At 47.8% G+C, this 26,815-nt stretch overlaps 1 protein-coding gene across 3 annotated transcripts; it reads right to left on the reverse strand.

Moving 5' to 3' along the window:
• Positions 1-342: 342 nt before the first annotated feature.
• MFN2 (mitofusin 2) lies at positions 343-26,770 on the reverse strand. 3 transcript variants are annotated; one of them, XM_035117779.2, is made up of 19 exons: positions 26,703-26,770; positions 23,226-23,347; positions 20,495-20,673; positions 19,776-19,911; positions 18,112-18,274; positions 16,555-16,679; positions 15,222-15,330; positions 13,805-13,912; positions 13,559-13,712; positions 12,183-12,250; positions 10,577-10,698; positions 9,678-9,804; positions 8,735-8,839; positions 8,179-8,281; positions 7,013-7,233; positions 6,502-6,657; positions 5,804-6,000; positions 4,530-4,664; positions 343-2,937 (listed from the first exon to the last, which is right to left on the reverse strand). In XM_035117779.2, the coding sequence occupies exons 3-19, from the start codon at positions 20,667-20,669 to the stop codon at positions 2,868-2,870; spliced, it is 2,274 nt and encodes a 757-aa protein (XP_034973670.1). In that variant the 5' UTR covers positions 20,670-20,673; positions 23,226-23,347; positions 26,703-26,770; the 3' UTR covers positions 343-2,867. The 3 variants fall into 3 exon arrangements, with proteins under 3 accessions (XP_034973670.1, XP_034973668.1, XP_034973669.1); XM_035117777.2 differs by having other exon boundaries at positions 26,623-26,766; XM_035117778.2 differs by lacking the exon at positions 26,703-26,770 and adding an exon at positions 26,283-26,404.
• Positions 26,771-26,815: the final 45 nt, after the last annotated feature.

Here is a 26,815-nt window from a genome sequence, read left to right on the forward strand (position 1 = left end):
GACTTTTCTGAAGTGTTAGAAACTTTGCTTTAAAATTATCAAGACTGTAACTCCCATCAGCCACAACCAACAGTGTCAATGATCAGGGATGATGGGAATTTGTAGTCTAACAACATCTGGAGGGCACATCTGCACTAGATCACCCACTAGTTCCCCTCCAATTTTTTCCACACCCCCTGAAGCATCTAAACTTTAAATGGCAGAGGAGTGATTTTTAAGTGTCTGCAAGACATAAACCCAAGTAGGAAAAGAGCCCCCAATCACTGCAGGGGATTGAACTAGATGACCTTTGGCATCCCTTCCAACTCTATAATGAATGCTAAAACAAAAGAAGGCTGAAGCTTCAGACCGATTTTTTTCCTTCTTTTAATAGTTTGGTTTTGGGTATTAACAGCACTGATACAGCAAGAAAGGTAATTCATGCCCAAATAAAAAATATTACCATTGTACATAACAGCAGATAGAAGAGACACACCGCAGGGAGGATTTTTGGAGAGCCCCGAATTCAACCAATGACAGAAAAGGAAATATATATATATGGAGTAATCAAAATTAGCAGCAATAGAACAATAAAAAATAAAGTGCATTTGGCTAAACTTGTTGCTGTAATATTGGTTGTGGCGGATTGGCTACCAAAATCCAGAAATGACACCCGTGTCATTATCAAGTTGGTTGACAGAGGACCTGGTCTTAAAGGAGCATCAAATATCTTAGTGAATGAGCTAAGCTGGGGATCTAGGGTTATATCCAATGCTAACGCTACTTACGAGTAGACCCAATGAAGTTCATGAGCATGACTAGCTTAGCCCATTCAGATTCCCTCCATCAATCCAAACTGGGGTGTGGTTTTTTTTTAAAGGGGGTGGGTGGGATGTCAATGGAACAAATTACATGAAGTGTACAAAGGGATCAAAATCTCCACTGCGGTCGGGTCTCCAATCCACACTGTTCCAGAAGACTCCCGAGGAGGCCTGTAGTAGCCAAGGAATTTATTTCAGCCAGGTAGGGAGGGGCGGGTTCCTCATCCTGCAATTCATAACTTCTTCGGCCTGGGAGGTGCACCCTCTAATGAATCTTGTCAGTGCTTGTGGTGCTCCATGAGGACTAGCGGCATGAGAGGCAGACAAACAAATTCCTTCAAGTGGAAGGTGGGGGGGGGCAAAGAGTCATAATTCAAAAGAATTAAGAGGCACAGGGGATAATGATGCTCATCTGTCCTGTTCAATACATGTGAACCTCCTTGTTATAAAGCAGGGGTCATCATCATCATAATAAAAGTTGGTGCTCTTGGTAACACCTAGCACAGCCTGGTGCCCTTGAGGTGTTTCAGACTCCAACTCCCATCAGCCCCAGCCAGCATGGCCAATGGGAAGGGATGATAGGGAGTGTAGTCCACATCTGGAAGGTGGTTACCCCAAGAGTTGAACAGGTCACACATTACATACTTGGGAACATCTAGGCAAGAGTGAGGATCTATCCAAGCCACCTCTTTGCCCAGCAATATTTCCCCGTGTTGCCTCAATCCTAGGCCGGGGCATTTCTGCCAAGTTTGGAAGTTGTATGAAATAGCTCAGGGCGCCTTCCTGCCCTGGCCAAGCCCAAGAGACAGGGCAAAGTTTCGAGGGCAGCTCCGAGAGGCGGGCAGGCTGGCCTCACCTGCAAATCACCCGGCACCAGGTGACTCAAGAGCTCAGGGCAAAGGAACAGGAGATCGGCGCCAGCAGGTCTCCGTGGGTGGCAGAAGGTAAGAGACGTGATTTGTCCAAAACGACCTGGCGGGCCAAATTCAGAAGAGGCCAGAGGTCCCTTTGCCACTGTCTCAGAGAATCGCATAAAAGGGGAGGGCATGACTTGGGCAAACACTTGCCTCTCAGACACCGTGGGTCTCACCCAGCTCCCACGCTCCCTCTGAGAGCCCAGCTTGGCATGAAGCCACCTCAGCGAGACAGATTGCTAGCCCTGCACAGAGTAAACCCATCAATTTAAATGGGCCACTTCAGAGCAGGACACATTCACACCACTGCGATGCCTCTTTAAGCAAATCAAGGCTTTCCCCCAGAGACTCCTGGGAACTGTAGCTTGTTCAGGGTGCTGAAAGTTGTTTTTAGGAGACCTCTATTCTGCTCCCAGAGTGGCTTAACAGTCAACCCCTTTTTCCCCAGGGAACTGTAGCTCTGAGAGGGGAATGGGGGTCTCCTCACAACTCTCAGCACCCTTAACTACTGTTCCCAGGATTCTCTGGAGGAAGCCAGGACTGTTAATGTGGTATCACAGAGCTTTAAATGTGGCCTTTGTGGGATACAACGCTCTAGCTGTACTGCATCTTTACCTTGAAGAATGCAATATTATTATTATTTAAGGAATAGATAGGCATTAATTCATTGAGAGGTGGAATTGGAGAGGGCAGTGGGAGGTGAGGAGCTTTGGGGCTGATTTTCATCTTAAACTTGCTGGGGAAAGGGGATCCAAACAGAATCTGCACAAGTTGATCTGGAAATTTCATTGTCGTTAAAAGACGAAGAAGAGGGGAACGCAGACCAGACTTGTCATTCCTCCTTGTAAGTGTATAAACACAGGCATTTTCTCTCCTGCTAATTATTAGCTTATTACCACTACTGGAAGGAGGAGTGGGGAAGGAGGACTCAAAAATAAAGTGTGTGCCAAACCGGGGTTGTGGGGTGTGTGTTTAGAAATGGATAAACCATGCAGAGGCCGTGTGATTCTCTCGGTCTCGGGGCGGAAAAGGAGAGACGGGGCAGCGATTGTCTCCTCTGTGGGGCGGATCCCCACCGCCTGGAACAGGTTCTGCAAGCAGGTACTCAAGTGGCGAGCAGAAATTTCTGCCCTCCTCCTCTGCCTTTCCTCGCTTATCTGCTCTGCTGCAAGTACTGGTGTGTGAACATGTTCAGTTCGCTGTCCAACCAACCGGCTTTATTCCTGCAGAGGGAAAAGATGTCTATTATGGGATGTCGTATCCAGGATGTAGGTAAAACTATGAACGCACATTGCTTTAGAAAGCAGAAGCGTGCAAAGAGGGAGCACACGGCTGGCTGCTAACCATTTCAGTTCTTAGAACTTTAGCCTGCCAGACTTAGCAGTCGTTGCAACAGAGATGCTAACAGGCCTGCCCCCAATACGTGTGGTCGCATTCTGCTTTGTTGCTGCTCAAGTTTTTACTCAAGCTTTCCTTGTGTTACAAAACAAACAGACAAGGAAAAGTATATTGGAAAATAAATATATAATAAGAATAATATTGGAGAAAACTGGGTATTTCCAGCGGCCCTTTAAAGTACGCTTCACGCAGAGTATACGCAGTCAGAAGTCGACCTGGCTAAGAAAGCAGCACCAAGAGCGTAGGGAATTATCTCCCTTATATGAAACCCCTTACTAGCTGCACACTTGTAAAAGTACTTGTAAAAGTATGCAGATGAAAATACAAACGGTTGGGTTTCTTTAACTGAAAAACAAACTGACTCTAAAGAGACTTTAAACTAAAGATAAATGCTTTCTCTCTCAGCAATGTTATCTACCCACTTTCCAAACTTCTCACAAACCTCCCATTAAACTACCCAAGAATTAACAGTAAACTAGCTTATAACTAAGCAACTCTCATACTAAGATTCAACTGGGAATCTCTTAAACTGAGAACAACTGAGAGAGTGATCTACTAAGAGATGAATCAAACTGAAAAGATCTAAGAGATACAAAAGTCTTTCTGGCAGAGCCTTATATACAAGGAGCAGAGCCCATGCCTGTGAGCAATTAACAGAAACGCCGGCACCTGTTTCTCTTAAACAGACAGTATTTACATTAGACCGGCTCTAAAGTAACTTGACTATTCAAAAAATCCAACATATAGTACATATAGCGCTCCACCATCAATTTGTAGAGTCTTTTTCACAGCTTGATTACTTTCATTATGAGACATTCTTGTTGTAGCCATTGTGCGGTTAGGGGGAAAGAAAGGGAGGGAGATAGGGGGGGGTGCTTTAATTGTTTTTAATTCTGACTTTTAAATCATCATAACCTGCCCTGGGGCCTGCTGGTGAAGGGCAGGTAACACAATCAATCAATCAATCATCAATCAATCAATCAACCAATCATCAATCAATCAATCAATCAATCAATCAATCCTCTCATACTCAAGTCCTGCTTATGGGCTTCCCATGGTGGCATCTCGTTGACGACCATGAGGACAGAATGCAGGACTAGATTTAGCAGGGATTTTCCTAGGTCCTTATGGAACCTCCAGTTGCGGAGGCAGTCTATCTAGTTTCCTGGGTTCTTTGGGAGATTTGGCCCCTGGGAGGACAGGATGCTGGGCTAGATGGGCCTTTGGCCAGCAGGTTCCTCTTAAGTCCTCATGGTACCAGCATCACGCAGCTCCAGCAAATGAAGCCCTTCTGAGCATTCCACCCTCCCGAGTTCTGCACCTGCCCCCCTGGGAACGGCTCATTATATTTCACTTTTATCAGAGCAGCCGGTGAAGGTGGAAACTGGGAGACAGCCCAGCTTCCAATATTCCATACCTGAGCAGCTTGGCTTTGCTCTGCAGGGAGTCCAAGATCTCAATCTTTTGATTCAGGGCCGTGATCTCCTTCTCGAGGTCTTCTCTCGTCACGTCGACCTGCTGGCAGAGCTGGGCAAAGGTCCCAGCAAGCTCCCTTTCCCCAAAAAACAGGGGGGGGGGGGAAATGGAGAAGAGGAAGAAGTCAACCAGAGGAAAATAAACAAAAGGGCAAGACAGAGAAACAGCACATCAAGCTGCTTGCTTTGTACCAAGTGTAGATTATTGGTGCATGTTTGTGAACATGCCATGACAGCCAGGGCAGGCATTGAAGAAAGAATGTCTACACAGGGTTATTCAGACCATATAATCAAGAAAGATTATAGCATGATGAATTCGCGAGCAGGATTTGAACTACGAGCGACAAAAAGAATTAGAGGTTACTGTATTATTGTTTTGATATAAGAGAGGAAAGATAGGGTGCAGCAGGGGGGAGAAATAAAAAAAACACCATGGAAAATGGGATGGGAAGTTGCTAAAACAAAACAAAAATCTACAGTGGTGCCTTGGTTCTCAAACGCCTTGGTAATCAAACAGCTTGGAACCCAAACACTGCAAACCTGGAAGTAAGTGTTCCGGTTCGCGAACATTTTTCAGGAGACGAACATGCTCCATTTTGAGTGTTACACTTCCGTTTTGAGTGTTACGCTGAGATCTGTCTGTTTTTGCTATTTATTTTGCGTTTTTGTGGCTCTTTTTTTGTGACTGTGTGGAACCCAGTTCAGCTACTGATTGAGGGTGTGACTGCAGTACATTGTTTATTGCTTTCATTTTATGGATCCAAGGTCTCGTTAGATAGTAAAATCCATGTTAAATTGTTGTTTTGGGGGTTGTTTTGAAAAGTCCATTTTGCATTACTCTCTATGCGAAAGCACACCTTGGTTTTGGAACGCTTTGGTTTAGGAACGGACTTCCGGAACGGATTAAGTTTGAGAACCAAGGTACTACTGTATTATGTACTGGAACGTTCATGTGAAGTTTTTGGAAACGTACCTAAAAATAAATAAACAAAAGTTACGCTCAATTGCTCCAGAGGTTATACAATGGTTAGAATGTTTGTGAACATGCCACACCACGCAGGGCAGGAATCTGAGCACGCTGAGCTCTCTCTGCAAGGAGTCATTTGTGTGTTTGTAGAACAGGTGCTCCTGATAGCCACATCAAGGCTCAGAAGGTCACAATTGCAGATTCCCCCCCCCCATCCCCCGGAACGTGAGCGAGAAGCGAAAGACTCACTGCTGAACTTGGTGGCTGCAGTTCGAACCCGTGTAGCTGACGATGAGCTGGAGTTTCTCGCCGGCGTAGTCCACAAACTGTCGCTTGAAAGCCCTCTCCTTCGCTCTCGTGGTCCAGGTGAGACGCTCGTAGACGTACAGCAGTCCATAGAGGCCAAAAGAAAGGGCAATCAGCCTCCAGCCCACAGCCTTCCAGACCTGCGGGCAGGAGGAAATGCGACGGTCATTTTTAAAAAGAAAAACAACAACAGCTGATGAATCGAATCAAATCTTTATCGTTATGGTCAACGGCTAGCATTAAAGAAGCAAAATAAGAGGGCAAAGCTGAACAAAAGCAGCAGAGAGTAAAATACAATGGGCGCCAACTTATTGGAAGTCGTCGCCATGTTATGATCTCCGAAGAGTAAAATACTCATCGGAGTGATGTGAAAAGAGCCCCTGTTTTCTTATATATGAGGAGCACATGAATTACAACTACATTGCAAGGGAGAGGTCTTTGGAAGCATCAATAGTGGGGGGGGGGGGGAATCATCCAACTCAGTACTGTCTACACTGACTGGCAGCAGCTCTCCAGGGTCCTGGAGATGCCAAGGACTGCACTTTCTGCATGAAGGGCCGACGCTGTGTCACTGAGCTATAGGAGGGCAGGGCGAGGGAATCAAAACACCCTCAGATATCGAGGTTCTCCTTCAGACGTACCACTCCTCCAACCACGAGGATACCCATAGAGGTTCTGGATGTGAGAGAGGCCAGCCCAGTGACCATAGAGACCATCAGCTCTTCCTGAGTCAAGGATCCCTGGGGTAAGGGAGGCAGGCTTGGGTTGGCTGGAGTCAAAGGCAGAGGACGCTGAACCTAAGTTTGAAAAAGGGGGGAAAAGAGAGGAAGATGCAGAGAGAAGAAAGAAAAGACTCAAGAGAACGGTTTGACTCCAACAAACATGGTCAGTTTACATTTTTATATATATAGATTAAGCCACGTTGGGAGCCCCCTAATAATACCAGCTTTCTGGCTCTACCTGGGTATCGAACCCAAGACCTTCCGCGTACAAGGCAGATGCTCTATTTCTCTGCCATGACCCAAGAAGAGGAGAGGAAGCTGCCACTTCCTAGTCCTGCTTTTGGGGGGGGGGGGGGCTTTTCAGGAGCACCTGATCGGCTGCTGCTGGGTGAAGCAGGGTGCTGGAGGCTAGCCCAAAGGCTCTTCTCACCTGGTCATTGTAGCCCATCAAGGCCCGCCGGGTGTTCTTGGGTCCCAGGAACCTGTTCACGAGCATCGTCCAGCCGAGAGAAAAGTGGAACTGGATATCCTCCTGGAAGTCGGCGCAGAGCTTGTCGCAGTTGAGGTCGTAGCTCATCGCGAAGCACTGCCGGGGAATGAGCTTGTCTATCTGGCCTCTCAGGGAGGCTGGCAGGAGGGGCTTTAAGCCATCTTCACGGGGGAGAAAAGAGGCAACAGAACCTGCTATTGGAACAAGCCCCAATTCACCGACCAATGTATCAGATGCGCTGGGGATAGGAACCCTGTTGGTAGGCTGGTTTCTGCCAGCCCCTGCCAGCCTGACCAACGGTCCTTGTCTCTGCACTGAAGGCAGCTAGGGGCAGCAAGGGCAAGTGACGGCCTAGTTCAGGGATGGGGAAGCTGTGGCCCTCCAGATGTTGCTGGACTCCCAACTCCCATCAGCCCCTGCCAGCATGGCCTGTTGTCCGTGTCCCTGCATTTAAAACTACGCTGGGGCAAATAAAGGCAAGTGATGGTCCAGGCAACTGAAGGTGCCTTCCGGATGTTGCTGGGCTCCAACTCCCATCAGCCACAACAGCCAATGGCCTGGGGTGACAGAAGCTGTGGTCCAGCTGCAGCTTCCCTAGCTCTGCTTTACAAGCGAGAAAACAGATCTGGTCTCCAGGTAAATAATGGTAATTTTGAAGGGAGAAAGCAATAAAGAAGTTACAACCTAGAAAAAAGAATGTGATTTTAGATTTGGAAACTGCAAGAGTTATTGTAATAATTAGAACTCAAGAAGGGGAAATGAGGAAGTCAGAAATGTTTAGATTGGAAGTTATAGAATTGTACTATTGTATCTTTATTTTTATTTTTGTCTTTTTAAATTTCTTTTTCTTTTTCTTTTCCTACTTTATTGATATTGAGATGTGAAGAATTTTGGGGAATAAGATCTGTTGAACTTGTTTTGTATTTTTCCTTTTTTGTATTTTCTTTATAAAACCCAATTAAAATTATTATTATTTTTTAAAAAAAAGAGAGAGAGAAAACAGAAAAGGGAGTGTCTCTGAAGCAGCCTAAATCTCCAAACATCTGGCTCAGATACAGGTACTTAATTCCCAAGCCGCCCAGGAGGGCTGCTCCCTTCTCACTAACCGATCATCTCCTGCTGCATCGTCTGCAGGGACGTCGTGATGGAGCTGGAGCAGCGGTCAGACATATTCCGGCCGAGACCCTCCTCAATGTGCCGGTGGAGTTCCTGGGGGGGAGGGGGGAGAGAGGTAGAGCTCAAGGCTGCTCTTCGCATGGCCCTTCTCACATGAAGTACCCCCTCCTTATTTTATTTGCATCGATATCCCGCCTTTCCCCTCCGAGAAACTCACATTGGAGCACATCGTTCTTCCCTCTTCCTCACTTAATCCCCACCAACGACCCTGCGAGGTAGGTTAAGTCGAGAGGCATAGACTGCTCCCAGGAAGATTCATGGTCGATTGGGGAAATGAACCCTGGTCCTAGTCCTGGGAACGGTAGTCTACCCCCTAGCAGAGCTGCAACTCCCAGCACCACCACCAAACTACAGTTCCCAAGATTCTTGGAGGGGGGGGATCTACCACTGAGCTACAAGCCACCCCAATGAGAACAAACTTCTGAGCTATTCCTCATACACTTATAAACTTAAAACAAACAATAGATAATAATTGCTGCGACTCACGTTCTTATAAACTTTAATGACTACGGGAGATGGGTGAAAATCTAGCTGGAAGTCGTCCACCAACACAGAGAGGCGTCTGATTTCTTCCGCCATCGCGTTGGAGACCTGGAAGGTGCAATTGCGTTAGGGCAGGTGACTAAGGCAAAGCACAGAGGATCAGGGCCAGCGGTGGAGCTCTCTCTATGCCCAGAGCATGAGTACTGAGTGTGTGTGTGTGTGTGTGTGTGTGTACCAAACCTCTGCCCTCCGCCAAAGGAAAAGCAGAATGGGTGCAAATCGAAGGAAGCGTGGTTTTGCACGAAGGAATCACTCTAAAAGGTTGGGGAGTGGGGCAACAGAAAATGGGAGCCAAAATCAGGGCCACTCGGAAAACAGGAGAGGAATCAGGCCTGCTGGGGAAACCCCCAAAGTATTCCAAATGACTCCCGCCCCCCCCCCCAAAAAAACCCTCCGTGGGCAAAATGTCGCCTCCCCCCACAAAAAAACCTCTAGCCCAATGAAGACTCAACATTCTTAGCAGCCACAGGATGTTGAAACCTGGGAAACTGGATTGCTCTGCACGGATCCTGACCTGGATCACTCCAATAAGAGGAGGATTTTGCTGAGTGTTCCTGCATTGCAGGGGGTTGGACTAGGTGACCCTACGGATCCCTTTAAGCTCTACGTTTCTATGTTCTGGCTATGCAGGTCTATAACCTCCATTCTCAAAAAATTTAATCTATAAAGAAGCGTATCCGTAACATGATCAGAGCAGCCTCTGGAGACTTTGAACTGCAACTCCCATCTGTCCCTGGGAGCGCAGCCCTGTTTGCCATAGTTCAGAGCAGAGGGGATTCTGCAGAGGCAGGGCGCCACAACCGAAAAGGCCCTGGTCACTCGCTCTGCTGAGCGGCACCCTGGGCTTTTGCCCGAAGCCCAGCCCAGACAGCGCCGATGCCCTCACCTGCCGCTCCACCTCTTCTGTGATCTGCTTGATCTTCAGCTTGTAGTTTTGAGTGAGCAGGTCCAGCTGCTTGTCGATGAAGCCCAGGCGCTCCTGACGGTCTTCCCGCATCTCCAGGCAGTAAATCCTGGGAGACGGAACAACGTGTGTGTTGGAGTGGTGGGAAAGAGGAGAAACAAATAAGGCATTTTCTTGTACTAAAGGGAAAGTCGGGAGATCGGCCGGTGGTTTCCGGGAGACTCCCTTCCCTAGCAGGAAGGAGGAGGAGGAGGAGGGCTGGCTAGCCCAGACAAGGAAGAGGAAATACAGGCACCTAATACTGAACAGAGCTAGGCAACCAGGCAAGTGGGTTGTTCGCAGTTCTGTATGCACAAGGACATAGAGCAAAAGAGATTGCAAGTCTCCTCCTGATCAGCAGCCCCCCACCCCTAGCCCCTGATCAGCCCCTTAGCGGTGGCAAACCTCCCCTAATCAGGTCCTTAACAGTGGCAGGATTCCCCACCCTGATCAGCCCCTTAGGGGCAGCAGACCTCCCCACCCCAATAATCCTGTTAGCAGTAGCAGGCCTCCACCTCGATCAACGCTTCCGCAGCAAATGTGTTCCATTGGGACAAACCATTTCATTTCACTTAAGTGCATTCTGCATCCTGCGTTGGAAGTCTGAGCCAAAGAGCTGTTACTTTGACCTGTGACTTTGTATATTCTCTAAAAGAGATTAAAAGCCTGCCTTGCTCACTTTGAACCATCTCTGCATCCAGCTTCTTTGGACCAGAGAATCAGGCAAATTCATGGAGGCGGCGATCAGTGGCTGCAACCAGCCACGGTGACTACATTTCCGCTTCTACTTTCAGAAGAAAGCAACGCACGCGGCCATCTCCTGATGTTCTGCAGCTGCTCACCTCTGTTCCTGGGCAGCCACATGCACCGAGTCCATGATGTGGCGGACCTCTTCCGCGATCTGCTTGGCTCTGACCGTGTGCTGCTCAAACTTGGTCTTCACCGCCGACTGAGAGATGCATTCCTGCGTGAGCAAAGGGAACAGGAAGTTCAGCTCAGCAACCTGCGTTTTACAGATCAAAAATCAAGCAGGTTTTACATACAGCAGGTTACCTGCTTCTGGCAATCTCAAGGGAGTTACATAACCCTGGCATTTGGTGATCCACTTTCAGTCCTAACTTTGCCACCTTGAGGACTAGCAACTTGATTTTCTCCTCAATTCCCCCACCCCACAATACAACAATGTAAACAGTGAACATTTGTCCAGCAGTATATCTTCATTTCCAACGGTCTGTGCACCAATCCCTTTCACAGGGCCTTCTCTTCCCAAATTTGTGATATGACTGTCAAACATTGCCTCCCCAGAGGCATGTCTGAGTGACAGGTAGGGGGAAATCGACCACTCTGCTCATTAATATAAGAAAGGAAAGGAAACCACGTCTTACCGAACTTGATTTTATTTTAAACAAAAATTGGGTTTCTCGGGATTTCTCTATAACCTAGTTTTTTAAAAAATTGCACTATGCACAAAACAAAGATTGTGGGTTATTTACTCAGATAAAGGTAAAGGGACCCTGACCATTAGGTCCAGTTGCGGACGACTCTGGGGTTGCGGCGCTCAACTCGCTTTATTGGCCGAGGGAGCAGGCGTACAACTTCCAGGTCATGTCGCCAGCATGACAAAGCCACTTCTGGCGAACGAGAGCAGCGCACAGAAACACCGTTTACCTTCCCGCTTGGAGCGGCACCTATTTATCTACTTGCAGTTTGATGTGCTTTCAAACTGCTAGGTTGGCAGGAGCAGGGACCGAGCAACAGGAGCTCACCCCGTCATGGGGATTCGAACCGCCGACCTTCTGATCAGCAAGCCCTAGGCTCTGTGGTTTAACCCACAGTGCCACCTGCGTCCCTATTTACTCAGATACTATAATGCAATAACTATCCTGGTGTCAAATTTCTGGGAGTGGGGAAGTTTCCATTATTTCTTAGCTCAAGGGAGGAGGGAAGAAAAGGAAGAAACCAGACTTTCCTCAACCAGGGGCCTTCCAGATGTTTTGGACTACAACTCCCATCATCTGCAGCCAGCACTGGTTGCGAATGATGGGAGTTGTAGTCCAAAAAAAAATCCAGAGGGTCCCAGGTTGTGGGGAGGCTGGCGTAGACTGATTTGAGGGGAAACTATAAAAGTGAAGAGTAATTTGCTCAGGCAAGTAAGGGGTAATTAAAATCCATTGAACAGAGGTTTGAGAAATTGAGGTTATTAATCCACACTGCCCAGGGACGTAAGGAGCTGCCTTCAGGCCTTTGGACCATCTAACCCAGTATTACCGGCTCTGGCAGGCAGCAGGAGCCTCAGAGAAACCACTCCCATCATTTGCTCTCAGGCCTTACTATAAATGAAGAAGCTGAAGAGCACACCTTGAAGCTCTTTCACTCGCAGAGCACAGATGCTCTGCCCTTGGGGTATTGGTATACGGGATGAGCTCAGCAGACAAAATCAAGACTTGCCTCAAATCTCCTCTCAAAGTTCTGGAACTCAAACATCCTCACTTGGAACCCTTCTGCCAGTGCCCCGCCTAGGAGGGAAAAAAGCATCAAAATCCACTTGAAATGGTCAGGATATTCCTCCCCTGCCCCAAATTAAAATCTGCAAGGGAGCCCCTGCTTCTGATCCCATCTCACATGTAAAGGCGGCCTCTCAACAAAAACAGGGTCTTTTTGGTGGCACCCGTCTTCCCTAAGAACCTCAAAACGTCATCACCAACTTTCACCAAGTTGGTGAAGCTGATTTGACGACAATGAGAAATCAGGTCTTTAGTGTCGTCAGCCTAGTCCAGCGGAACTCTCTGCCACTTGGGGATTCAGCGGGTGCCTTCTGTGCCGACTTTCAAATGCCTGCCGAAAACCTTCCTATTCCGCCAGGCCTAGGCAGGCCATTAAGGATGCGTCCTCCCACAATGCTTAATTGATGTCTGCTTTTAACTTTTTTATGGTTTTCTGTTTTTATTGCTGCAAACCTCTCAAGGTATTTATGATATAGCAGTATGCAAATGTTTTCAGGAATAAAGAAAATTGAAAGCTGACATGTTGGGGCTGAAATCTTGTTAGCACTCAGCACCTGAGTTTGTTATTAGAAGGAGTTACAGTATTTTATTCCTATCCCACCTTTCCTCCAAGGAGCCCAATATGGTATGTATGTATGTACAGTGGTACCTCGGTTTTCGAATGTAATCTGTTCCGGAAGGCCGTTCAACTTCCGGAACGTTTGAAAACCAAGGCGCAAAGGGCGGCCTGAAAATTCAATGGAGAAAATTGGGGGGAGGGGGAGAACTCAGCGGAAGCCGTTCAACTTCCGAGGCGCGTTCAAAAACGGAAGCATTTACTTCTGGGTTTTCGGCATTTGAAAACTGAAACATTCAGCTTCCGAGACGTTTGAAAACCAAGGTACCACTGTATTTTAAACTGATACATGGCCCTTCCTCAAAAAATCTCAGGGAGGTTCACAGAATAAAATACAAGATAAAACACAAGTACATAATCGAACCAAAAAAGAAAGAAAAAATACACACACACACACACACGCTTCCCGCAGACACATTTTAAAAGCTGCAGAATATTAATTGGCCAAAGGCCTGGGTTGAAGAGGAACATTTTCGCCTGGCGCCTGTACAAATATATAATGAAGGTGCCAGGTGAACCTCCTTGGGGAGCGCATTCCACAAACGGCGAGCCACTATAGATAAAGCCTCTGCCTAGGCCCACTCCCCAATCTAGCTACACAACAACCCTGTGAGGTAGACTAGGCCGAGAGACGGCGACTGTTGTGTCCCAGCGTCGCCCGGTGAAGACTTCCTGTTCTGGGAAGTGGGGTCCCACTCAGTTACCTCCTTCGGGCATCCCCTGCGCCTTCTGGATTCGGGCGCTCAGCACCTCTTTGGCAGAGACGAAGAAGATGCGGTCGCCGGCCTGGGCCCGATCCACCACGCCCAGCTCGTCCACCAGGAAGCTGGTGCAGCGTTCCATATGTTGCCGCCGGACCTGGAAGGGGGAATCGGGGCACGCATGAGGAACGGTGGAATCCCCCCTTCCCAAACACACCGCCCTTCACGGCTCCCGCCGAAAACCCTCACCTCTTCCATGTACTCCGGTTCGGAGGCAGAGGCATCCCATCGGTTGTTCAGGATGAAAATGTTGGGCCGCGACAACCGGGTGTTGACCTTGTGGAAAAACTGCTTCTCCTGGAAAAGGAGGGCCGAAGTCAGAGAATCGGGCGTGTGTGGCTGGGTGACACTGGGCCCAGGGCCTGCACTCACGGCCTCCAAAGTTTCCCTTCCACGCCGCTCAAAAAGATCCTCTACAGGGGTACCCAGGTTTTCGAACTTAATTTGTTCCGGGAGTCCGTTCCGACTCCCGAAACTGTTCGAAACCAAGGCACGGCTTCCGATTGGCTGCAGGAGCTTCCTGCACACAAGCGGAAGCTGCGTCGGACGTTTGGCTTCCGAAAAATGTTTGCAGACCGGAACACTTACTTCCGGGTTTGCGGCGTTTGGGAGCCAATTTGTTCAGCAACTGAGCCGTTTGGGAACCAAGGTTCCACTGTATATATACACACACACAGTTTAGCAACCAACACGGAGCAGAGCCCAGAGACTTGGGTGCATGCAAAGCAGTCTGGTCACTCCAGAAGGGGCGGCGGTTTCACCCATGATAATACTGCCTGGTCAAGCTGCCATCATGGTCTGGCCCTCATACTGGTCCTGGGCGATGCACTGATACATAATCCTGGCCTAATCTCCATACAAGGATTTGGAGAAGGAGAAGATTATAAATGGTGATTATATTTGGATATGGAGCTGGAAGAAGAAGAAAAGCTTTGGGATTTCGGCGCTGGCCGTTCTTAAGCTTTAGCAGAAGGATAGGACTCTGTTTAAAAATCTGGAGTGGACTCAAAGATCGTTGCTAATAAAGCTATAGTATTGCCTCTGGAAAAAGATTGGAAGAGAGCAGAGATCCCCAAACTTTGTGTCAGCTGCAGTGTGTAGGTGTGTCATACAAACGCTCCTCCCGGGGCTGGAAAGGGGGTTAGTTTAACTTCCAGTTTGCTAGTAAAACTGAATAACTGTGCCACGAAATGATGCCAAACTGAATTACTGTGTCGCCATCTGAAAAGCGTGTCGCCAATATGGACAGTTTGGAAAGCCAGAGCCTAGAGCAAGGATACTACCATAAAAAACAAGAGGGATGCAACAGGATATTAAGCTGGAGATACATTACTGGACATGTGTAATGAGAAATCAAAATGGGATAATACAACAGGAAGTGGAATACAATAAGATATGGAACTCAATGTGTTTGTTTAGACTAGTTTGTTCTATATTATGAAAAGCCTTTAATATTTTTTTTTAAAAAGCAACTCGCAAGCAACACCCAAACTCAATGGTGACTCTCTCTGCTTGTGATGATTCCCAGCCAACAGATATTGAGAGGCATGGCAAAGTCTCCTCCGAATGCAGAGAGAAGGCGAATTAACCGAAGGGCGAGTGTTACCGTCTGCATCAGCGTCGATTCGGAGTTAGCCACCAAGACAAAGACGTCAGCGTCCAAGCAGAACTTGTCAATCCAGCTGTCCAATTCAGTGGTAACGTCGATCCCAGGGCTAATAGGACGGGGGGGGGGGAGGTGGAGGGGAGGAATGCCAGATGCAGAGGAAAGTGTTATTGACAGCTGTCTTGTTTTAATAGCCTTAGCCCGACAACACAACAGCCCCTCCTGAACTACTGAGAAAGCAGGGCTTCAGTTCAAAGCTATTTATTTATAAACAGCTTGACTGCAAAAAGAAACCACCCACCTTCAAACACACACACACACACACACACACACACACAATCAGACCTTCAGAAAATCAACAACGAGCTAAAAACCAGATTAAAACGCGTGTCGGCATTCTACACACGTGGGCAGCTTGGCCTACAAATGATTTTAGCGGGCACCAAAAAAGGAGCCTGCCTAGTGTCAAGTGGCAGGGAGTTCCAAAGTGCAGGTTCCACCACACTAGAAGATTTACCTCTTACAAATGCAGGAGGAGTATAATTTGGCACCTGCAGCAGCGCCAGTTCTGCAGATCAGAGAGGTCAAGCTGGCCTATTTGGGGGTAAGGCGATATTGCCGGGAAACCTGACCAAAACTGTTAAGAGTTTTATGTGCTATTAGTAAAAACTTTAACTCAGCCTGGTAGCAAATCAGACACCAACACAGATCTCTGAGCACAGGTGGTACACGCAAATAATTACGGTAGAAGTAAGAACACGGAAGAGCCAAAGGCTTAACTAGTCCCGCTTCCTGTTTCTTGTGAAAGCTTCTGTGGGGCAGAAATAATTCCTGCAACAGACAGAACCTTATCCTGCCTCTTAATAGGCATATAGTTCAATCGAGCCTCCATGGTCAGTCAGAGTCTACCTGTGAGTACCAGACACTGAGAATAGCATCCTGCTCTCTCATCTCAGCCAAATGGATGCTTTTGAGAAACTAACAGCCAGTTTTCAGGACTGGGAGAGGGGAGGTTTTTTAAAAAGGCGCAAACTGTTTTTAGAAAGAGAGGGGCAGATTTTAGAAGCAGGGAAGGAATGAAAGCTATTATCTCAAATCGCCTACGGAGAAGGGCTAAGCTCGCTGCAATTAGCTCACCGGGAGAATATAGCATCAGTTTACAAATTAAAGGCCTGCTAAGCCCGGCAGCTGGAACAATGCCAGCAGCGCAGGAGGAGTTTCTGGAAAAACAGCTCCGTCGTTTTCCCGTCCTTCTACATGTGTACAGCAACTGAGCAGCCAACTGGTTTCAGGGTTGTTCCCCAGGGCCATGGGGGAAAGGGAGATCTCTCACCTGTCCATCAAAACCAGGTCATCTTTGAGGAGGGGACACTTGGAGTTCGGCCACATGACGCTGACCATTCCTCCAGCAGTCAGGAGTTCATCTTGATGGAGCGCATGAGCCAGTTGGTTGACCGTCTGGACGTAGAGGGTTGGCAGATAGAAAGAGAGAAATAATAATAATAATATTTATTTTATTTATTTATACCCCGCAGCTTCCAACCCATATTAATAACAATCTGATTCAGTACCAAAAAAGTCTCAATAACTTAAAAACAAACAACTTATATCAAAGCAATATTCAAAGATCCATTAGAATCTAGTGGTAAACAGGAAAATGAAATATCAGCAAATAACAATTAAACGCTTTACACTTATCAGTTATGTCAGAGGTTGTTACGGCTCCTCCTGAGTAACGACTCTCCACGTACTTGTCTTTCTAAAGTCTTTATTGGTGCACATTATTTACAGTGCAGTGAGCTGTCGGTTTCATGTCTTCTCATTCCGTCTCAGAATCCGGCACTGCCCCCTTTCTCGACTTGGACCAGCATAAAAGCCTCGGGACAGTAAATCTCCTCCCCTTTCTCCTCCTCCTTAATTCCGGTGCCGGGGGAAAGGGTCTACGCTCAGTGCTTTCCCTTTCCCCGCTTTCCCCTTCTCTCTCTTCCCGCCTGTGGAGTCGGGGCTCTCCCATGCTGCCAGAGCCCTGGCACTCCCTCTCCGTTTCCTGACTAGCCCCTTCAGACCCTGCGCTTTCCTGGCAGCTTGGAGACGAACTGCTCCTGATGGGAGGGGGAGGTTCTCTATACTCTCTCCCCCTTACAAGTTACAATAGAGAATTACTGAACGGCAATCAATGAAAACAAAGGCAAGTCACAATGCATAAAATACCACGGACATACAAAACCATGTAAAAGAATCAAAGAAAATTATGGGTTTGAGTGGGAAGTGGTTTGGGGAGGCTTAGAAGCCCACTCTACCATTAAGTGGTATAGAAACTATTTGTTCATAAAATTTACACAGCTCCTGATTGTAGGAAAAAACTCCTCGAAGTGCTTTGCAAAAAAATAAAAATAATAACAACAATAATTTATTATATATATCCCGCCCATCTGGCTGGGTTTCCCCAGCCACTCTGGGCGGCTTCCAACAAAAGTATTAAAATACAATAATTTATTAAACATTAAAAGCTTCCCTAAAGAGAGCTGCCTTCAGATGTCCTCTAAAAGCCTGGTAGTTGTATTTCTCTTTGACATCTGGGTGGGAGGGCGTTCCACAGGGCGGGTGCCACTACCGAGAAGGCCCTCTGCCTGGTTCCCTGTAACTTGGCTTCTCGCAGCGAGGGAACCGCCAGAAGGCCCTCGGCAGTGGCCCTCAGTGTCCGGGCAAAACGGTGGAGGTGGAGACGCTCCAAGAGGAAAAAAAAGAAAAAGCTATAAAATTACCAGTAGGAAAACCCAGCAATAATAATGTAAAAGTTTCATGGAGTAAAAACAATAGTAGATTAAAAACATATGGACAGAGCTCCTTGCCCTCCCTTCCATAAACTGTCGCCCTCCACTGTGCTCACCTTGACGCTTTTCTTCTCCTCGGACCCCTCGGTGAGCAGAAAGGCATCCTGGCCCTCTGTCCCCTCCACGCGCAAGAAGCAGTTTGTGGTGTGTCCGATGCCCGAGGGAAGGACCTTGTCCCACAGCATGGCATTGATCACTGTACTCTTCCCGTTGCTCGTCCTGAGAACACAAACGCATCTGTAAGGTCCTTGGGGCGGGGACCTGCCCTGCCTGGACAAAAGGGCTATGTAAAACCAGGGGGGAGGCCAGCTGACCCTTTATTACCAGCCCTTGATCAGTCCTCGCCAGGAGCGAGCACAGCCACAAACAACAGACACGTCGTTGTGCCCGCAACTCCTCGGCTGTGAAGGGGATTTTGTTTTGTTTTTTTAAATCATTTTATTTATTTAAGCAGGTAAATCTGCTCCAGCAACACACAAGAACAAAGAAAAACAACACAACCGGGTGAGATAAGGGAGATAAAAGAACTACACAACTCCTAAAAGACGTCTGAAGGCAGCCCTTTATCAGGAAGTTTATATTGTTGGACGTTTTGTTATGGTTTTTTTAAGTGCTGGAAACCGCACAGAGTGGCTGGGGAAATAATAAGGTGATAAAAAGGCTAGCACATTTGCAAAGCTAAGCAGGGTCCAGGATGGTTTCAAATTGGATGGGGAGCCACATGTTGAGATGCCCACATTGCAGTGGGGTTGGGCTCTAAAAATTCTATGAAAATTAAACACACCCAAAGCATTTAGTCTGAGTTATTTCATTCATGTCCCCTGGAAAACAAATGCTGCTATTATTATTATTATTATTATTATTATTATTATTATTACAGGTACTTAAGGTACTTTCCTTAACAAAGGAAAATCCTGCAGCAAGAGTATTATTGGCACAGAAATGGAAGCAAGAAGAATTACCGATGAAAGAGGAATGGCAGACGAAATTAATGGACTATGCAGAATTGGATAAAATGACAGGGAGAATTCAAAACCAGCGGGACCAGAAATTCTCGAAAGATTGGTGTAAATATGCGAGTTATTTGAAAGACAATCAATTGACTACGTTCCTTACAAGACGTTTTGTAAGGAGAACTATATGAAATATTACAGAAAAGATTTATGAGAATGGATTTTACATTATTGACTTGTAAAAGTAATACAGTAGTTAGGATAATAAAAGTAAGATTAAAAGAGGAGGTTTGAAAATCATTAGACGTGGTTGATGGAAATCTCAGGCTAAAATAGCCAAAATGATGAATAGAGATGAGATGACATGAGATGATTTGTTTGGAAAATATATGCAAAAACATACACTCTCTCTCTCTCTCTCACACACACACAGGTCAAAAATCCAGTTATTGCTCTATCCACTTTTTCCTCTGGCCCTGCAAAACACTGGCATGTGGCCCTCAGGAAGTTGTCCAGAAGGGAATGTGGCCCTCGGGGTGGGGGAAAAGGCTTCCCTGCCACCTTTTTATGGCTGAGCAGGGATCTGAGCTTCTGAAGTGTTAACTTTTTCCAGCCGAAAGTAAAATGAGAAGGTGACTCAATCAAGCTGGCATTTGTTGGCAGACAAGGGCACACTGGAGAGCTTCTGCCACCTGCTACAGACTTCCCTCCACCCTCAGTCAAATTCCTCACGGGGCACAAGACCGCTTGCCTGGCGCCCCACTCACCGTCCGAAAAAGGCCACCTTCATGTGACGCCGGGCCAACACCTGGCTGATGCCGCCCACCTTGGACAGGTAGCCTTTGACCTCCAGCACCTGCTCCTCTGTAGTGATGGGGTCCAGCTCCACGTTCTTGTGCGTTTCTGAAACCAAAAGGGAGCCAAATCTACAAGGGCTGCCATGCTTTTCCTAAAGTAAGGTTCTAGTCCTCATTGGTTCTTAACCAAGTTCTGGTTTCAAGAGAAACATAGGAAGGCGTCTTGTTCTGAGTCTGGCAAATCGATGGCTACCAGCCACAATGCTCAGAGGCAGCGACGCTTCTGAATACCAGTTGCCCTTGGGTCAATCTAGCTCAGTAATGTCTACACTGACAGGCAGCAGCTCTCCAAAGTTTCAGGCCAGGGGAATCTTGCAAGGTCATTCTCCAGTTAGAAGGAGAGAAGCAACTGAAGGAAGACTTTGGAGAACTGCAGACTGGGCAAGCTTCCTAGGTAAAGTAGACTCTGTATAAGGCTGCTTCCTCGGTTTCTGGTTAAATTCAGAACCATGAGGACTAGACTCTTGGTTCATCTTTAGCACCGACTCCGTACAAACCAGCTTACGTTTCCAATTTAAACCGGCCGCCCCCATTTATTCTCCGCTCGCTCGCCTACACAAATTCCTCATCGCCCGTGGCGAGCCGGCAAGTTGTTTTAAAAACACAACGTGCAGAAGAGGCCGCCTTACCCTCCAGGAATGCCGAGCTCTCCTGGATGTAGGCAGCCAGCTGTTCAAAGATGCCATTGATCTTCTTCTTGGCAGTGACGAAGTGCTTGAGCGGGGAGGCGTTGACTTCCGCCATGTGTCTCTTGTCCTTCTTGCCGGAGACAATGGACTTGGAGCAAGGGAAGAGCAGGGACATTGCGCTATAGGGGGAGCGGGGGGCAGGGAAGAGAGAAAGAGAGGAGTGAACAGTCAGATAAACCCTGTGGTTCTTCATGCGGTGCAGAGTTGAACTATGGAACTCACTGCCACAGGAGGTGTTGACGGACACCAACCTAGATGGCTGTAAAAGAGGACTGGGCAATTGTTGTTGTTGTTATCCAGCAAAAGTTGTCTTAACATTCTTTTTTTGTATACAGTATAATGTTTTATTAAATTTTCTGTTTTACAATTTAAAGTACTCCTTTTTACATCCTTGAGATATCCATGACTTCCCTTCTTCTCTTTCCATGGTTCATTTTACATATCATAAACCCCTGCATATTTTACAAAAAATATACCATTCAGTATTATGACATCCATAAAAACTTGTTTACACTGTTTATCTTAATGCCACCAACGTTTTCTGCTGTACGCAATCATTTCCCATATATTCAATAAACGTTTTCCGATCTTCTCCAAACGTTTTCCATCTTCTTGTTCTCTTATTCTATATGTTAAGTCTGCAAGCTGCACATATTCTGTCAACTTAAGTTGCCATTCTTCTTCGGTTGTTGTCTTAAAGTCCTTATTACATTCTTATGCTCAAATGCAACATGAACCAACTGCATCGACAGGAGGGTCCTCCAGGGATGCTAAAGGTTTTTATTTTCAACCACTCTCCCCTCCCACCTGCTCAAAGTCCTGCCACTTTCAGAACAGGAAACAATGGAGACAGCTTAAAGTGGGGAATCAGCTCTCAGATTTGCTGCTCAGGAAAGGAAGCGAAGAGCGACAGGCTCAGGGCTGGCAGAGGGAGAGGCGCTCCCCTTAATCGCTCCATCTTTAGCACATGCCAGCTGAGCCAAGGTTGGCGGACGGAACTGAGCACCTTTCTTATGTAACCGTAAGCTTAGGGAGAAAAGCAAGTGGGGGTCACAGTGTTCAAGGGCCTGGGGAAAGCAGGATGCGTGCAAACCCCACTAAGAATATGTGTATCTATCACACTGGTGCTGGGGATTAATGGCGTTTGAATATTCCGGTCTCCAAAACGTTGGTCCCCAAGGTATTTCTTAACACTCGCCTCTAATAAGCCCATTTAATTTTGAAACTCTTTACCAGAAAAGGCAACAGCCGCTAGCTTAGATGGTGTTGAAAAATGATCACAGGAAAAATGATCACAGGAAACGATTTTGTGGACCGCCCCAGGGATTCTGCGACGAAGGGCAGTAGACAAATTCAATAAATAAAATTCACAGAGAGCTATCCGAGCAAAATAAACTTACGCCATACAATGAAAGTATGCATCCAAATATCAGGTGCTGTAATACAAAAACCACCAAGAAACTTCATCTCTCTCCTTCACTCTTTCCTTTCATGCTGTGCCTTTCAGGATACAAGCTGCTCTGGGAGCCTTTTTCAGATGAAGAGCAGGGCAAGACAAATCCTTTTTTTTCCCTGTTCCAATGGGCTTTTGGTACACCTGGCTTTGGTGCCAAGTTCTTCTGCGGGTGGCTGTTTTACACTGTGTGTGACTTTGAATGGTTTCAAGTTTTTTGCAGTGCTGTTTTTAATAGGGTTACTCATATATCGTGTGATTTTAGTGATTTGTCTTTGATATTGGGGGAAATCCATCCAATAAACATTAGTCACCAGGGCTAGCTGGCTAAATTAGTCCTACTTGGGCCAGCGAGGTGGCCAGGGGAGAATTAGCTGTGGGGTCCCAGAACGGGTCATAAAAAAGGGGAGGGGGGGGGAGAGAAGGGAAATAAAAGATCAGGCTGAGTTCAAATTAAAGGCCGGGCGGAATTACAGGCCCGGCGGAAGGAGGTTAAATCCTGTAGGGCCCTAGTCTCATGGGACAGCGCATTCCACCAGGTCGGAGCCATCACTGAAAAGGCCCTGGCCCTGGTGGAGGATAGTCTGACTTCCTTAGGGCCTCTAAAACTATGGTTATTCATGGAACTTAAGGTCCTCTGCGGGGCATACCAGGAGAGGCGGTCCCGTAAATACGAGGGCCCTAACCCACAAAGGGGTTTAAAGTTCAAAACCAGCCCCTTGAACCTCACCTTATACTCCACTGGGAGCCAGTGCAACTGGTAAAGCACTGGGTGAATATGCTCCCATGGCAAGGACCCCGTGAAGAGCTTCATTGCAGCATTCTGCACCCGCTGGAGTTTCTGGGACAGTTGTTGTTGTTCTCTTTGACATCTGCTGGGAGGGCGTTCCACAGGGCGGGTGCCACTACCAAGAAGGCCCTCTGCCTGGTTCCCTGTAACTTGGCTTCTCGCAGTGAGGGAACCGCCAGAAGACCCTTGGAGCTGGACCTCAGTGTCCGGGTAGAACAATGGGGGTGGAGATGCTCCTTCAGGTCTACTGGGCCAAGGCGGTTTAGGGCTTTCAAGGTCAGCACCAACACTTTGAATTGTGCTCGGAAACGTACTGGGAGCCAATGTAGGTCTTTCATGTGGTCTCGGCGGCTGCTCCCAGTCACCATTAGGGGTGCATGTATGTTTGAGGAATCTCCCGCCCCACCCCAAATCGCTGCCCAACTTACTTCTAAGGCACAGGCTGGGTTCTCAAAGGGCGAGCATGGTCTGTGTCTTGTTTCCTAAGCGGTTCAGAGAAAAGGTGAAGACGCTGTCTCCCCTGCGCCAAATCCAATTTGCTCCCCCGTCTCTGCAAGGAGAGAAAGTTGGACGGGATTAGAGAATGCCCATGGCCCAGACACACGGCTGCTGTTTGCATTTTTCCTGCCAATGGTGCAAATGCCCCCCCAAGCCCCCGCTGCGCATCCCTGGGGTTCCATCTGCACCACACATTTAAGGCCGCACCAGAACACTTTAAAAAGCCCCGGCTTCTCCCCAAAGCATCCTGGGAATCTAGTTTGTTAAGGGGTGCTAGGGGGTGTCAGGAAGCCACAATATCCCACACAGAGTGGCTTAACAATCAATTCCCCTTCCCAAGGAATTATGGGAAATGTGGCTCTGTAAGGAGAATACTAGGGGACGCAGATGGCGCTGTGGGTTAAACCATAGAGCCTAAGGCTTGCCAATCAGAAGGTCAGCAGTTCGAATCCCTGTGGCAGGGTGAGCTCCCGTTGCTCGGTCCCAGCTCCTGCCAACCTAGCAGTTTGAAAGCACCTCAAAGTGCAAGTAGATAAATAGGTACAACTCTTGCGGGAAGGTAAACGGCATTTCCGTGTGCTGCTCGGTTCGCCAGAAGTGGCTTCGTCATGCTGGCCACATGACCTGGAAGCTATACGCCGACTCCCTCGGCCAAGAAAGCGAGATGAGCGCTGCAACCCCAGAGTCGGTCACGACTGGACCTAATGGTCAGGGGTCCCTTTACCTAAGGAGAACACTATTTTCTGCACCCTTAGCAAACTACAGTTCCCAGTGTTGGGGTTTTTTTTTTTTGGGTGGGGAAGTCATAACTGTATAAGGTGCTTTAAATAGTGCTGGTGTTGTCTGAATCCAAATAAGAAACACACCATCCTTTCCACCATTTCCCTCCCCGACCCCATATTTTATTAAGTACCGGTATTTTCTAAGGCATTCAGAAATGATGGCGACAACACGGAATATCTCAACGCTATTCAGAAACAACTCCTTTCCTTACAGCAGAAAGAGAAAAATGCATGCAAATAAATCTACCAAATCTATCATCCCTATTAGACTGATTACGCACTCAGGTCTCCAAGTGACTTACATTAAAAAAACTTAACAACAATGCCAGCAAAAATTCACATATGGACACCTCTAATTTATACAGACATATAAAACAACCCACTAACAGCTACAGGAAGGTTTGGCAGCATAGCAGAGCAAAATCAGCTCCGTCCAAGCGTGGAGGGGAAAGTTAAGGCTTTACCTGGCGCCAAAAAGATATCAGCGAAGACGCCAGGGGGACTTCAATGGCGCCAGCAACCCACAGACCAGGGAGCAAACTTGCCTTTGCAAAGCGCTAGGAGAATCCAATTTGCCCAAAGAGCTGCGATCACATTGTTGGCCAGGTTTGGCTATGGGGTGCAGAAGGCTCCCTTGCTACAGAAACCCCAACTAGCTACTGGTCTGTTTCCAAGCACAACTCATAGCACTGGTTATGACCTATAAAAGTGATGTTAAACTCTCGAGAATAATCTTTTGGAGAATATTCTCAAGAATATTCTCGATTAATGAGAGTATTAGAGTATCTTCATTTAAAATAGGAGAATATTCATTTTAATGCATTGAAAATGATATAATTAGTTAATGTACATCTTTATTCATGGGCAAACGTCAACTGTTTCAATCATGGCCACCTCACATGCTGTCACACATAACTGTATAGGACCCCTGACAGTTAAGTCCAGTCACAAACGACTCTGGGGTTGCGGCACTCATCTCGCTTTTCTGGCCGAGGGAGCCAACGTTTGTCCGCAGACAGTTTTTCTGGGTCATGTGGCCAGCATGACTAAGCCGCTTCTGGCGAAACCAGAGCAGTGCACGGAAACGCTGTTTACCTTCCCGCCGGAGCAGTACCTATTTATCTACTTGCACTTTGACGTGCTTTCGAACTGCTAGGTTGGCAGGAGCTGGGACCGAACAACGGGAGCTCACCCCGTCGCGGGTATTTGAACTGCCGACCTTCCGATCGGCAAGCCCTAGGCTCAGTGGTTTAGACCACAGCGCCACCCTTGTCCCAGGACCCAACATACTATCACCCAAACGCATGAAAAAGTGCGTCTTCCCCGTGTCCCAAAATGAAGTACGTACAATGCAAGTCCTCATGGCTTATTTACACAGAAAGCTGCCTTATACAGAGTCAGACAAGGGGCTCAGAATTGTCAGCAGCTGCCCAGGGTTTCAGGGGCCAGGAGCCTCTCCTTGGAAAAGCTGAGCACTGATCCCAGGACCTTTTAAATGCATACCAGAGATGGTTTGTTCCCACCCAAAATAAAAGAAGACCGTAGTTTTCGTGGCTTCAAATCAAAGGCTGGTTTAAATAAGAAGGTGCCATATCCAGAATCAGATCCTGCACAGTGTTTCTAGGGTTCCAGGCAAGGGCCTTTGCCCCAGTCAGTGCCGGATTTACGTATAAGCTAAACAAGCTATAGCTTAGGGCCCCACTCTCTTGGCTCCCCCCAAAAACCTAAAGCAAAAAAACAACAACTGGATGTACAATTCCAAAAAATAAGATAAAAAACAAATAAAATAAAATCTACATACAGCAACAGCGTTTTGTGTTGTGTAGGCTCCTATGATGTAAGTAATGGAATATACAGCATATATTCAACAAAAAAAACAGCGACAATTTGTTGTTGACAAAGGACAGCTGGACATATAAAGGGCCCCATTACCTTCAGTAGCTTAGGGCCTCATCAAACCTAAATCCGACCCTGGTCCCAGTCCTGCCTGCAGATTCTGGGCATCAAACCTTCTGCATGCAAAGCAGATGTCCTGCCCCTGAATTGCAGGCCAGGTCACCCCTGCCCATGGACGTAGCCAGGATTTAGGGGGGCAGGCCTTTTGTTAGGGGCGCATAACCTCGTTTTGTTATGCATTTTTATTGATTTGGGGGGGCAGCTGCCCCTCCCTGCCCCCCAAACCCAGCCAGCCCCCTACCTGCTTACCTTCACGCTCACACCTTGCAGAAGGAACAGTCGCGGGCGCCTTTCGTTTTGCAGGGGATTCCCGCACCTGGATCCTACCCTCATCCCGACCCCTTGCACCTGCCAGTCCGCCACAAGGCCACCCATGCCAGCCACGCCCTTCAGACTGGGCGACAGCGAGCAAGCGCCCGCCCACCTGGCACATGCCCGACCCACGTGCGCGGAGCCTCACCTGGCCGCCAACCCGAACGCGCGCACACACCTTGCACGCGTGACCCGAGCCGACACGTGTCGAGCACACAAGGGAACGCCGCCACCCTCCTCCTCCTCCTCCAAACCTCAAGCAAGAGCGGTTTGCTACCTGATTCGAAGGCTGCCACGTCTGAACTCGCTGACACGCGTCCACTCGCCTCGTCCGCTCCCCAGTCGCTGCCCTCTCACCTTCACCTTCTCCCCCGACTGCGCTGCTGCGAGGAGGAACCAAACCCCGGGCATCGTCAGAGGGGAGCGCCGGGAGGTGACGTCACGCCAACCGCGACGGCCACCCCCACTGC

The sequence above is a fragment of the Zootoca vivipara genome, chromosome 6 (genome assembly GCF_963506605.1).
Source record: "Zootoca vivipara chromosome 6, rZooViv1.1, whole genome shotgun sequence".
NCBI lineage: Eukaryota > Metazoa > Chordata > Lepidosauria > Squamata > Lacertidae > Zootoca > Zootoca vivipara.